The sequence below is a fragment of the Chiloscyllium plagiosum genome, unplaced genomic scaffold (assembly GCF_037043375.1).
Source record: "Chiloscyllium plagiosum isolate Xiang-an unplaced genomic scaffold, Cpla_swu_hap1 HiC_scaffold_10, whole genome shotgun sequence".
Classification (NCBI taxonomy): Eukaryota; Metazoa; Chordata; class Chondrichthyes; order Orectolobiformes; family Hemiscylliidae; genus Chiloscyllium; species Chiloscyllium plagiosum.
In genome coordinates this window covers 99,391,600-99,405,042 of record NW_028270148.1, presented here as the reverse complement: position 1 = coordinate 99,405,042, position 13,443 = coordinate 99,391,600, and the positions used below count along the sequence as shown (strand labels likewise).

General features: G+C 53.6%; 1 protein-coding gene across 1 annotated transcript in view; it reads left to right on the top strand.

Annotated features, from left to right (window-relative positions):
• rmnd1 (required for meiotic nuclear division 1 homolog) overlaps window positions 1-10,257 on the top strand; it is a 69,140-nt gene extending 58,883 nt beyond the window's left edge. Inside the window, exon 12 of the mRNA XM_087991756.1 lies at window positions 10,249-10,257. Coding sequence (XP_087847882.1) covers window positions 10,249-10,257 — 9 coding nt within the window. The remainder of the gene's footprint in view (window positions 1-10,248) is intronic.
• The last annotated feature ends 3,186 nt before the right edge of the window (window positions 10,258-13,443 follow it).

Sequence of the window (13,443 nt, the reverse complement as noted above, 5' to 3'; positions counted from 1 at the left end):
GGGGGGGGGCGCGGTATCATCACCACACCCCACACGTCCTGGACCCAAATCGGGCATCTTCAGTTCTCCGCGCTCGCCCTTGTCCCTCTCTACCCCACCCTGCCACCCCGCCCCTGTCGTCGTCCCTCTCCCCCCGTCGTCCCTCCCCCCCCCCTGTCGTCCCTCCCCCCCCCCCTGTCGTCCCTCCCCCCCCCCTGTCGTCCCCTCCCCCCCCCCCCCCGTCGTCCCTCCCCCCCCCCGTCGTCCTCCCCCCCCCCCCCGTCCGTCCCCCCCCCCCCATCCTCCCCACCCCCATCCCCCCCTCCCCCCCCCCCCCCCCCGTCGTCCTCTTCTCCCCCCCCCCCCCCGTCGTCCCCCCCCCCCCGTCCGTCCCCCCCCCCCCGTCGTCCCCCCCCCCCCCGTCGTTCTCTCCTCCTCCCCCCACACCGCCCTCCTCTCTCTCCCCCCCCCGCCGTCCTCTCCCTCCGCCCCCCGCCGTCCTCTCCCCCCGCCCCCCCCCCGTCCTCTCCCCTCCGCCCCCCCCGCCGTCTCTCCCCTCCGCCCCCCCCCGCCGTCCTCTCCCCCCCGCCCCCCCCGCCGTCTCCCCTCCGCCCCCCCCGCCGTCCTCTCCCCTCCGCCCCCCCCCGCCGTCCTCTCCCCTCCGCCCCCCCCCGCCGTCCTCCCCTCCGCCCCCCCCCGCCGCCCCTCCCCCCCGCCGCCTCCCCCCCCCCCCCGCCGTCCTCTCCCCCCCGCCCCCCCCGCGTCTCCCCCCCGCCCCCCCCGCCGTCCTCTCCCCCCCGCCCCCCCCGCCGTCCTCTCCCCCACCGCCCCCCCCCGCCGTCCTCTCCCCTCCGCCCCCCCCCGCCGTCCTCTCCCCTCCGCCCCCCCCGCCGTCCTCTCCCCCCTCCGCCCCCCCCGCCGTCCTCTCCCCCTCCCCCCCCCCGCCTCTCCCCTCCGCCCCCCCGCCGTCCTCCCCCCCCCCCCGCCGTCCCTCTCCCTCCGCCCCCCCCCCCCCGCCGTCCTCTCCCTCCGCCCCCCCCGCCGTCCTCTCCCCTCCGCCCCCCCCCCGCCGTCCTCTCCCCTCCGCCCCCCCCCGTCCTCTCCCTCCGCCCCCCCCGCCGTCTCTCCCCTCCGCCCCCCCCGCCGTCCTCTCCCCTCCGCCCCCCCCCGCGTCCTCTCCCCTCCGCCCCCCCCCGTCCTCTCCCCTCCGCCCCCCCCCGTCGTCCTCTCCCCTCCGCCCCCCCCCCGTCGTCCTCTCCCCTCCGCCCCCCCGCGTCCTCTCCCTCCGCCCCCCCCCGTCGTCCTCTCCCTCGCCCCCCCCGTCGTCCTCTCCCCCTCCGCCCCCCCCGTCGTCCTCTCCCTCGCCCCCCCCGTCGTCTCTCCCCCGCCCCCCGTCGTCTCTCCCCTCCGCCCCCCCCGTCTCCTCTCCCCCCCCCCCGTCCTCCCCCCCCCTTCTCTCCCCCCCCTTCTCTCCCCCCCCTTCTCTCCCCCCCTTCTCTCCCCCCCCTTCTCTCCCCCCCTTCTCTCCCCCCCCTTCTCTCCCCCCCCTTCTCTCCCCCCCCTTCTCTCCCCCCCCCTTCTCTCCCCCCCCCTTCTCTCCCCCCCCCTTCTCTCCCCCCCCCTTCTCTCCCCCCCCCTTCCTCTCCCCCCCCCTTCGCTCCCCCCCCCTTCGCTCCCCCCCCCTTCGCTCCCCCCCCCTTCGCTCCCCCCCCCTTCGCTCCCCCCCCCTTCGCTCCCCCCCCCTTCGCTCCCCCCCCCTTCGCTCCCCCCCCTTCGCTCCCCCCCCTTCGCTCCCCCCCCCTTCGCTCCCCCCCCTTCGCTCCCCCCCCCTTCGCTCCCCCCCCCTTCGCTCCCCCCCCCTTCGCTCCCCCCCCCTTCGCTCCCCCCCCCTTCGCTCCCCCCCCCTTCGCTCCCCCCCCCTTCGCTCCCCTCCCCCCCCTTCGCTCCCCCCCCCTTCGCTCCCCCCCCCTTCGCTCCCCCCCCCTTCGCTCCCCCCCCCTTCGCTCCCCCCCCCTTCGCTCCCCCTTCGCTCCCCCCCCTTCGCTCCCCCCCCCTTCGCTCCCCCCCCCTTCGCTCCCCCCCCCCTTCGCTCCCCCCCCCTTCGCTCCCCCCCCCTTCGCTCCCCCCCCTTCTCCTCCCCCCCCCTTCTCTCTCCCCCCCCCTTCTCTCCCCCCCCCTTCTCTCTCCCCCCCCCTTCTCTCCCCCCCCTCTCTCCCCCCCCCTTCTCTCTCCCCCCCCCTTCTCTCTCCCCCCCCCTCTCTCCCCCCCCTTCTCTCTCCCCCCCCCTTCTCCCCCCCCCTTCTCTCACCCCCCCCCTTCTCTCCCCCCCCCTTCTCTCTCCCCCCCCCTTCTCTCTCCCCCCCCCCCCCCCCCCTCTCTCCCCCCCCCTTCTCTCTCCCCCCCCCTCTCTCTCCCCCCCCCTTCTCACTCCCCCCCCTCTCTCACCCCCCCCTTCACTCTCCCCCCCCCTCTCCCCCCCCCCTCTCCTCCCCCCCCTCTCTCCCCCCCCCTTCTCTCTCCCCCCCCCTTCTCTCTCCCCCCCCCTTCTCTCCCCCCCCCCTTCTCTCTCCCCCCCCCCTTCTCTCTCCCCCCCCCCTCTCTCTCCCCCCCCCTTCTCTCTCCCCCCCCCTCTCTCCCCCCCCCTTCTCTCTCCCCCCCCCTTCTCTCTCCCCCCCCTTCTCTCTCCCCCCCCTTCTCTCTCCCCCCCCCTTCTCTCTCCCCCCCCCTTCTCTCTCCCCCCCCCCTTCTCTCTCCCCCCCCCCTTCTCTCTCCCCCCCCCTTCTCTCTCCCCCCCCCTTCTCTCTCCCCCCCCCTTCTCTCTCCCCCCCCCTTCTCTCTCCCCCCCCCTTCTCTCTCCCCCCCCCTTCTCTCTCCCCCCCCCTTCTCTCTCCCCCCCCCCTTCTCTCTCCCCCCCCCTTCTCTCTCCCCCCCCCTTCTCTCTCCCCCCCCCCTTCTCTCTCCCCCCCCCCTTCTCTCTCCCCCCCCCTCTCCCCCCTCTCTCCCCCCCCCTTCTCTCTCCCCCCCCCCTTCTCTCTCCCCCCCCCCTTCTCTCTCCCCCCCCCTTCTCTCTCCCCCCCCCTTCTCTCTCCCCCCCCCCTTCTCTCTCCCCCCCCCCTTCTCTCTCCCCCCCCCTTCTCTCTCCCCCCCCCTTCTCTCTCCCCCCCCCTTCTCTCTCCCCCCCCCTTCTCTCTCCCCCCCCCTTCTCTCTCCCCCCCCCTTCTCTCTCCCCCCCCCTTCTCTCTCCCCCCCCCTTCTCTCTCCCCCCCCCTTCTCTCTCCCCCCCCCTTCTCTCTCCCCCCCCCTTCTCTCTCCCCCCCCTTCTCTCTCCCCCCCCCTTCTCTCTCCCCCCCCCTTCTCTCTCCCCCCCCCTTCTCTCTCCCCCCCCTTCTCTCTCCCCCCCCTTCTCTCTCCCCCCCCCTTCTCTCTCCCCCCCCCTCTCTCTCCCCCCCCCTTCTCTCTCCCCCCCCCTTCTCTCTCCCCCCCCCTTCTCTCTCCCCCCCCCTTCTCTCTCCCCCCCCTTCTCTCTCCCCCCCCTTCTCTCTCCCCCCCCCTTCTCTCTCCCCCCCCTTCTCTCTCCCCCCCCCTTCTCTCTCCCCCCCCCTTCTCTCTCCCCCCCCCTTCTCTCTCCCCCCCCCTTCTCTCTCCCCCCCCTTCTCTCTCCCCCCCCTTCTCTCTCCCCCCCCCTTCTCTCTCCCCCCCCCTTCTCTCTCCCCCCCCCTTCTCTCTCCCCCCCCTTCTCTCCCCCCCCCTTCTCTCTCCCCCCCCCTTCTCTCTCCCCCCCCCTTCTCTCTCCCCCCCCCTTCTCTCTCCCCCCCCCTTCTCTCTCCCCCCCCTTCTCTCTCCCCCCCCTTCTCTCCCCCCCCCTTCTCTCCCCCCCCCTTCTCTCCCCCCCCCTTCTCTCCCCCCCCCCTTCTCTCCCCCCCCCTTCTCTCCCCCCCCCTTCTCTCCCCCCCCCTTCTCTCCCCCCCCCCTTCTCTCCCCCCCCCCCTTCTCTCCCCCCCCCCTTCTCTCCCCCCCCCCTTCTCTCCCCCCCCCCTTCTCTCCCCCCCCCCTTCTCTCCCCCCCCTTCTCTCCCCCCCCCTTCTCTCCCCCCCCTTCCCCCCCCCCTTCTCTCCCCCCCCTTCTCTCCCCCCCCTTCTCTCCCCCCCCTTCTCTCCCCCCCCCTTCTCTCCCCCCCCCCTTCTCTCCCCCCCCCTTCTCTCCCCCCCCCCTTCTCTCCCCCCCCCCTTCTCTCCCCCCCCCCTTCTCTCCCCCCCTTCTCTCCCCCCCCTTCTCTCCCCCCCCCCTTCTCTCCCCCCCCCTTCTCTCCCCCCCCCCTTCTCTCCCCCCCCCCCGTCCTCCTCCTCGTCGTCTTCCCCCCCCCCCTTCTCTCCCCCCCCCCCCCGTCCTCCTCGTCGTCGTCTTCCTCCCCCCCTTGCCTCCCCTGCCCTCCCTCCCCCACCGCTCGCCTTTGTTCTCTTCTCCCTCCCCCCCTCCCCCAAGTGGAAGTAATCAATGGCCTTAAAATACCAATAAAAGTTCTGTATATCCATGGCAAAAAAAGTTGAATTAGTTATAGGAAGGGGGAAAAGTCTCAGATACAGGCACATAGATGGGTTAACTCCAGGAAAGGTGAGAGAGGAAGGCACGTAGGGCAGAAGTCTTTTGTGGATATACCCATTTCAAACTGGTATGCTGTTTTGAAATATGTAGGGGGTGATGGATTCTCAGGGGAACATTGCACAAACAGCCAAGTTTCTGGTATTGAGACCGGCTGTAATGCAATGAGGGGTACGTCGGCTTCCAACAGATCAACTGTGTTAGGGAATTCAGTAGTCATGTACAGACAGACGTTTCTGTAGCCAGCAGAAAAAAGCAGAATGGTGTGTTGCTTCCCTGGTGCCAGGATCAAGGATGTCTCAGAGAGGGTGCAGAATGTTCTCATGGGGGAGAGGGGACAGCAAGAGGTCATTGTACACATTGGAACCAACGACCTAGGAAGGGTAAAGGTTGAGATTCTGGAGGGAGATTAGAGAGTTAGACAGAAATTTAAAAAGGAGGTCCTCAAGGGTAGTAATATCTGGATTGCTCCCAGTGCTACGAGCTAGTGAGGGCAGGAATAGGAGGATAGAGCAGATGAATGCATGGCTGAGGAGCTGGTGTATGGGAGAAGGATTCACATTTTTGGATCATTGGAATCTCTTTTGGGGTAGAAGCGACCTGTATAAGAAGGACGGATTGCACCCAAATTGGAAAGGGACTAATATACGGGCAGGGAAATTTGCTAGAACTGCTCGGGAGGATTTAAACTAGTAAGATGGTGGGGGGGACCCAGGGAGATAGTGAGGAAAGAGATCAATCTGAGACTGGTACAGTTGAGAATGGAAGTGAGTCAAACAGTCAGGGCAGGCAGGGACAAGGTAGGACTAAAAAATTAAACTGCATTTATTTCAGTGCAAGGGGCTGAACAGGGAAGGCAGCTGAACTCCGCATGGTTAGAGACATGAGACTGGGATATCATAGCAATTACAGAAACATGGCTCAGGGATGGGCAGAACTGGCAGCTTAATGTTCCAGGATACAAATCCTCCAGGAAGGATAGAAAGGGAGGCAAGAGAGGAGGGGGAGTGGCATTTTTGATAAGGGATAGCATTACAGCTGTGCTGAGGGGGGATAATCCTGGAAATACATCGAGGGAAGTTATTTGGGTGGAACTGAGAAATAAGAAAGGGATGATCACCTTATTGGGATTGTATTATAGACCCCCTAATAGTCAGAGGGAAGTTGAGAAACAAACTTGTAAGGAGATCTCGGTTATCTGTAAGAATAATAGGGTTGTTATGGTAGGGGCTTTTAACTTTCCAAACATCGACTGGGACTGCCATAGTGTTAAAGGTTCAGATGGAGAGGAATTTGTTAAGTGTGTACAAGACAATTTTCTGATTCAGTATGTGGATGTACTACTAGAGAAGGTGTAAAACTTGACCTACTCTTGGGAAATAAGGCAGGGCAGGTGACAGGTGTCAGTGGGGGAGCACTTTGGGGCCAGAGACATAATTCTATTCGTTTTAAAATAGTGATGGAAAAGGATAGACCAGATCTAAAAGTTGAAGTTCTAAATTGGAGAATTTTGACAGTATTAGGCAAGAACTTCCGAAAGCTGATTGGAGGCAGATGTTTGCAGGTAAAGGGATGGCTGGAAAATGGGAAGCTTTTAGAAATGCGATAACGAGAATCCAGAAAAAGTATATTTCTGTCAGGGTGAAAGGAAAGGCTGGTAGGTATAGGGAATGCTGGATGACAAAAGAAATTGAGGGTTTGGTTAAGAAAAATAAGGAAGCATATGTCAGGTATAGACAGGATAGATCGAGTGAATCCTTGGAGTATAAGGGAAATATAAATCCCCAGGACCTGATCAGGTGTACCCGAGAACTCTGTGGGAAGCTAGAGAAGTGACTGCTGGGCCTCTTGCTGAGATATTTGTATCATCGGTAGTCACAGGTGAGGTGCCGGAAGACTGGAGGTTGGCAAACGTGGTGCCACTGTTTAAGAAGGTAAAGACAAGCCAGGGAACTATAGACTGGTGAGCCTGACCTCAGTGGTGGGCAAGTTATTGGAGGGAATCCTGAGGGACAGGATGTACATGTATTTGGAAAGGCAAGGACTGATTCGGGATAGTCAACATGGCTTTATGCGTGGGAAGTCATGTCTGACAAACTTGATTGAGTTTTTTGAAGAAGTAACAAAGAGGATTAATGAGGGCAGAGCAGTGGTTGTGATCTATATGGACTTCAGTAAGGCATTTGACAAGGTTCCCCATTGGAGACTGATTAGCAAGGATAGATCTCATGGAATAAAGGGTGAACTAGCCATTTGGATACAGAACTGGCTCAAAGGTAGAAGAAAGAGGGTGGTGGTGTGTTTTAAAAAAAATTCTCAAGGTCAGGTTCGTAGGAGAGTAGTCTGACACAGAACAAACGACCAAGAGGCGAGTCTGCTAGAATATGGGCATTTTATTCCCCGCAGCGTCGCCACAACGGGTCTGGCTTATACTCACTCTACATGTTACCGGAACTGGGAGCCGTCAGTTCGCGTAGAGCGGTTGCCAACAACCCACGCTCGGCGGTTAAACGTAACCCCGGAGCAGACTCACCGAACTGGAGACTTTTCCAGCTGATATACTCTTTTCCAGATATAAACATTCATGTGAACAGCAGAGCAAGGCTAAAAAACACATTCCATTCTGGTTACATACAGATAAGAAGATTCACACGGGGAGGTGTGTAATAAGATTCACACGGGACTAAGCAACACCTCCATTCCGGTTAGATTCACACATGTATTGGGACATAATTTTTAACCGTTTCACCACATTCCACTGCTTGGAATTTTACACCACATGGTGGAGAGTTGTTTTTCAGACAGGAGGCCTGTGACCAGTGGAGTGCCACAAGGATCTGTGCTTGGTCCTCTACGTTTTGTCATTTATATAAATGATTTGGATGCGAGCATAAGAGGTACAGTTAGTAAGTTTGCAGATGACACCAAAATTGGAGGTGTAGTGGACAGCGAAGAGGGTTATCTCAGATTACAACAGGATCTTGACCAGATGGGCCAGTGGGCTGAGAAGTGGCCGATGGAGTTTAATTTAGATAAATGAGAGGTGCTGCATTTTGGGAAAGCAAATTATATGCTTAATGTCCTAGAGAGTGTTGCTGAACAAAGAGACCTTGGAGTGCAGATTCATAGCTCCTTGAAAGTGGAGTCGCAGATAGGTAGGATAGTGAAGAAGGCGTTTGGTATGCTTTCCTTTATTGGTCAGAGTATTGAGTACAGGACTTAGGAGGTCATATTGCAGCTGTACAGGACATTGGTCAGGCCTCTGTTGGAATATTGTATGCAATTCTGGTCTCCTTCCTATCAGAAAGATATTGTGAAACTTGAAAGGGTTCAGAAAAGATTTGCAAGGATGTTGCCAGGGTTGGAGGATTTGAACCATAGGGAGAGGCTGAACAGGCTGGGGCTGTTTTCCCTGGAGCGTCGGATTGACCTGGAGTGACCTTATAGAGGTTTACAAAATTTAGTGGCATGGATAGGGTAAATAGGCAAAGTCTTTTCCCTGGTGTCGGGGAGTCCAGAACTAGAGGGCATAGGTGTAGGGTGGAGAGGGGAAAGACATGAGACCTATGGGGCAACTTTTTCTCACACAGGGTGGTACGTGTATGGAAAGCTGCCAGAGGAAGTGGTGGAGGTTGGTACAATTGGAACATTTAAGAAGCATTTGGATGGGTATATGAATAGGAAGGGTTTGGAGGGATATGGGCCGGGTGCTGGCAGGTGGGGCTAGATTGGGTTGGGATATCTGGTCAGTATGTACGGGTTGGACCGAAGAGTCTGTTTCCATGCTGTACATCTCAATGACTCTATTTGGCTAGAGTGTAAACTATGTATAGTTTTTTTTAGTGTTGGTAAAGTATTATCTACATTTAAGACCTGAATTTATATAGTGTTTTTCATGACAACTAAGCATTTGTGTGTGTGGACAATAAAATGTTTTTGAATTGCAGTCACTGATGTAATGTCAGAAATATGGCAGTCAGTTTGCACACAGCAAGCTCTGACAAACAGGAAGGTGCTAATGGCCAGATAATATTTTTTTGTGATTGTTGACAGAGGGATAAATGTTGGACCTGACCACCGGAGAAAACTCCTTAGCTGTTCTTCAAAATCATGTTATCTGTTCTTTGACTACCTGAGAGGGCAACCAGTTTATGTCTCACTTGAAAGACTACATGGCTAATAGTGCAGCACTCCATCCGTACAGCAGTGGAGTGTCAACTTTGATTTTGTACTGAGATCCAGGAGTATGACTTGAGTCCGAACAATTTGTTGCATTATAGGAAGCAATGTTGACCTTAAATAAACAATTAAATTTAATTATTAAAGTTAATTTGGAACTCTCTTTAATAAGTGGCAGTTGATGCTAGATCAGTTGTTATATTTCTAATCGAGATAGATAAAATTTGTTTAGCAAGGGTATTGAGGGATATGGACTAAAGGTATGTACGTGGAATTAGACCACAAATCAGCCATGATCTCATTGAATGGCTTCCTGTTCCTGTACTGAAAATGTGTTGCTGGAAAAGCGCAGCAGGTCAGGCAGCATCCAGGGAACAGGAGAATCGACGTTTCGGGCATGAGCTTATTCCTGAAGAAGGGCTTATGCCTGAAACGTCGATTCTCCTGTTCCCTGGATGCTGCCTGACCTGCTGCGCTTTTCCAGCAACACATTTTCAGCTCTGATCTCCAGCATCTGCAGACCTCACTTTCTCCTCAAAGATTCCTGTTCCTGTAATCAACTGGTCCTGGTTTTGATAATTTTAAGATGGCCTGTTTTACACGTTCTGCTATAATTGATATTTTAAACAGACTTTTATACAGTTAACCTATAGAATAGGCCCTAAAAACTTTCAGCAGAATCTATCCAGATGTCAGACTTGTCAATTGTAGCATGACTTCAGTCACAACCAGACAACTAACTGGAGGAATTGACATAAGGCCTCACCCATTCTGGTTGGATTCAGCATGTATACAATCTTATTCATTTATAATTTGAACTGACGTTGTGGTATTATTGAAAGAACTTAGTTTGTATATCAAAAGAGCACATTTCAGTAAATAGCACCATATACACTATTAGAGTTAATTTAAAAGATAATCAAGCAGTCTTGTCTGAACATCAGAAATTGAACGTTTATTTGGAAGTACTAGCTTTTGGAGCGCTGCTTCTTTGTCAGCTACTGAAGCAGCAGCACTGTGAAAACTAATGCTTCCTAATAAACCTGTTGGACTATAACTTGGTGTTGTGTGATTTTGAACTTTGTCCACCCCAGTCCAATACCGGCACTTCCTCATCATGGCTACCAACTTAAAACTTGACAGCCGTGCTGCCATTTTAAGTGCAATAGCAGGGGGCAGTTGTGTGTTGTAATCGTCGTCATCATAATAATAGTGTACTGCTGACAATTTATGTTTGGAGTCACTTTCATCCAGCAATTTCACTCTACAGTAGGGGCAATGAAAGACACAAATGATAGATGTGCCAGCTGTGTGTTTATATTTTTATTAAAAAATATGAAATAAGTGCATGAGCTTTCACTTAGAGTTCAGCTTCATATTTTTATAAAAACTGTTCTACAATGAGTTTTACATTTTTAAATAGAAATTATATATGATGGATCTGATCTCTGTTGTGATGTTATGACTGAAATTATGTTCTTTCTTCTGTAGAACCTATGATTGAAGTAATGCCAGGCTCAGTGAAATAATTATGTCTGATTTTAAAAACGGGGCCTGCACAAACTGAGCTTGTGTTGACAATCTTTTTGTTCTAAAATCTCAATCTATCTCATAATGAATGAGTTTAAAGCAAAAGACTGCCCAATATTTAGAAAAGGGATCCCAAAAGAAAGGTTGGTTTAGGAAATTAAAAGTTGTTTCTTGCATACCAGGCTGTGTCTGCAATACTGGCATCTACCTATTAATGTGTAAAATTAACCAGAGTTTGTGTCCTGTACACACACACCTAAACTTGTTAATTGCCACTGCATTAGTCCACACTTGGTCAGCAGCAAATTGATGGAAGGGGTTATTGAAAGTCCCTTCAAGGCACTTTTTTCAATGAACAACCGTACATTGATACTCAGTCTGTATTCTGCCAGGGTCATTCAACTCCTGACTTCGTTACAGTCTTGGTCCAAATGTGGACAAAAACACTCCGTGTGTGAGACTGGCTTTGACATGAAGGCAGCATTTAAAAGAGCATGTCATTATAGTGGCCTAGCAAAACCTGAGTCAATGGTAATTTGGGCAAAAGTGCTTTCTGGATGGAGTCATATCCAGTACAAAAGACGTTTTGTGTTGGAGGTAAATTTTGTAAACTGCAGGAGTTCCTCAGACTAGTTTCCGTGGCCCAAACATTTTTAGCTACTTGAAAACAGATTTTCTTTTCATCAGTAGGTCAGAAGTGGAGATGTTTGCATAATTTGTGTCTTCTCATACTTACGCATTTCCACATTCTTATGCAGTGATAGCTGGTCAAAATCCTGGTTTTATCTGATAAAATACATGGCTCAGGGATGGTCAGGACTGACAGTTTAATATTCTAGGATGCAAATGCTGTAAGAAGGATAGAAAGGTTGGTGGGGGGTAATGTTTTTGATAAGGGATAGCATTACAGCTGTACTTGCGGAGGATATTCCTGGGAAGATATTCAGGCAAGTTATTTGGGTGAAATTGAGAAATAGGAAAGGGATAATCATCTTATTGGGATTGTATTAAACACTCCCCAATAGTCAGCAGGAAATTGAGAAATTTGTAGGGAGATCTCAGTCATCTGTAAGAATAATAGTATACTTATGGAAGGGGATTTTAACTTTGCAAACATAGACTGGGACTGCCATAGTGTTAAGGGTTTAGGTGGAGAGAAATTTAAGTGTGTACAAGATTTTAACTGTGAACATTTTTCTGATTCAGTATGTGGATATACCTACTAGAAAAAGTGTAAAATCTGACCTACTCTTAGGAAATGAGATAGGGCATGTAACTCAGGTGTCAGTGGGGAAACACTTTGGGGCCAGCGATCATAATTCTTATTAATTTTGATGATTTGGAAGTAGTGATTGAAAACGTTAGACTGGATCTAAAAATTAAAGTTCTAACATTGGCTAACCTGGTGCCACTTTTTTAGAAAAGGGATGAGGAAAAGCCAGGGAACTATAGACCAGTGAGCCTGACATTGGTGGTGGGAAAGTTGTTGGAGGGAATCCTGATGGACTACAGGTATTTGGAAAGGTAAGGGCTGATTAGTCACCATGGCTTTGTGCATAGGAAATCATGTCTCACAAACTTGATTGAATGTTTTGAATATCTGGTCGGCATGGACGGGTTGGACTAAAGGGTTCCATGCTGTACATCTCTATGACTGTAAATAATAAAAAGGATTGATGAGGACAGAGTGGTGGAAGTGATCTGTATGCACTTAAGTAAGGTGTTTGCCATGGTTCCTCATGGTAGACTGTTGAAACTTTATTGCTGGAACAGCACAGCAGGTCAGGCAGCATCCAGGGAACAGGAGATTCGACGTTTCGGGCACAGGCCCTTCTTCATTCCTGAAGAAGGGCCTGTGCCCGAAACGTCGAATCTCCTGTTCCCTGGATGCTGCCTGACCTGCTGTGCTGTTCCAGCAATAAAGTTTCAACTTTGATCTCCAGCATCTGCAGACCTCACTTTCTCCTCCTCATGGTAGACTACATAGCAAGGTTAGATCTCATGGAATTCAGGGAGAACTAGCCATTTAGATACAGAATAGGCTTGAAGGTAGAAGACGGTGATGGTAGAGGGTTGCTTTTCCCTATTCTGGTTTCCTTCCTTTCGGAAGGATGTTGTAAAACTTGAAAGTGTTCAGAAAAAATTTACAAGGATGTTGCCAGGCTTGGAGAATTTGTACTACAGGGAGAGGCTGAATATGCTCGAGTTGTTTTCCTTGGAGCATCGGAGGCTGAGGGGTGACCTTAGAGGTTTATAAAATCATGAGGGCCCTAGGGTAAATAGACAAGGTCGTCTCCCAGGGTTGGGGGAGTCCATAACTAGAGGGCACATGGGGAAAATTTAAGAGGCAACTTAAGGGGCAACTTTTTAATGCAGAGAGTGGTCTGTGTATGGAATGAGCTGCCAAAGGAAATGGTGGAGGCTGGTACAATTGCAGTATTTAAAAGGCATCTGGATGGGTACATGATTTAAGAAGGGTTGTGAGGGATATGGGCCAAGTGTTGGCAAATGGGACTAGATTAGGTTAGGATATCTGGTCGGCATGGATGAGTTGGACTGATGGGTCTGTTTCTGTGCTGTACGCCTCTGATTCTAAATGGTGAGTAACATTGTCTGGCACTTGTATAGTACGAATAACCATCACCCAACAAGAGAATGTGACTATTGCCCTTGACATTTAGTGGTATTACCATTGCTAAATTGCACACTATTAGCATTCTGGTGCTTACTATTGACTAAAAACTGAACTGGAGTCTTAGAAATACTATTGCTGCAAGAGCTGGTCAGAGCCTTGAACATCTACAATGTGTAACTCACTTCATGTCTCTTCAATGCCTGTCCACCTGCGAGGCACAAGTCAGGAGCAGCATTCTTCTAATTGTCTTACTGGCTGCATGGGCCTCCAAGACCTGTGCATAGCAGTGACCTCTGGAACTAGAAGTCGATGTTGCATTTGGATGCTGACACTGATCATTGTCCATGAAACATCAAAATGGCTCTGTGCAGCTTAGAGCAAACATTGGTTAGGAGCATGATGGAGTATTCATTGGACAGAGCAGCCTGCCTGATTGGCACCCCATCCACCACCTTTTAACATTTGCTTCCTTCACTACTGATGCACTGCACTCCCTTCCAAACTTGAAACCTGTATCATCT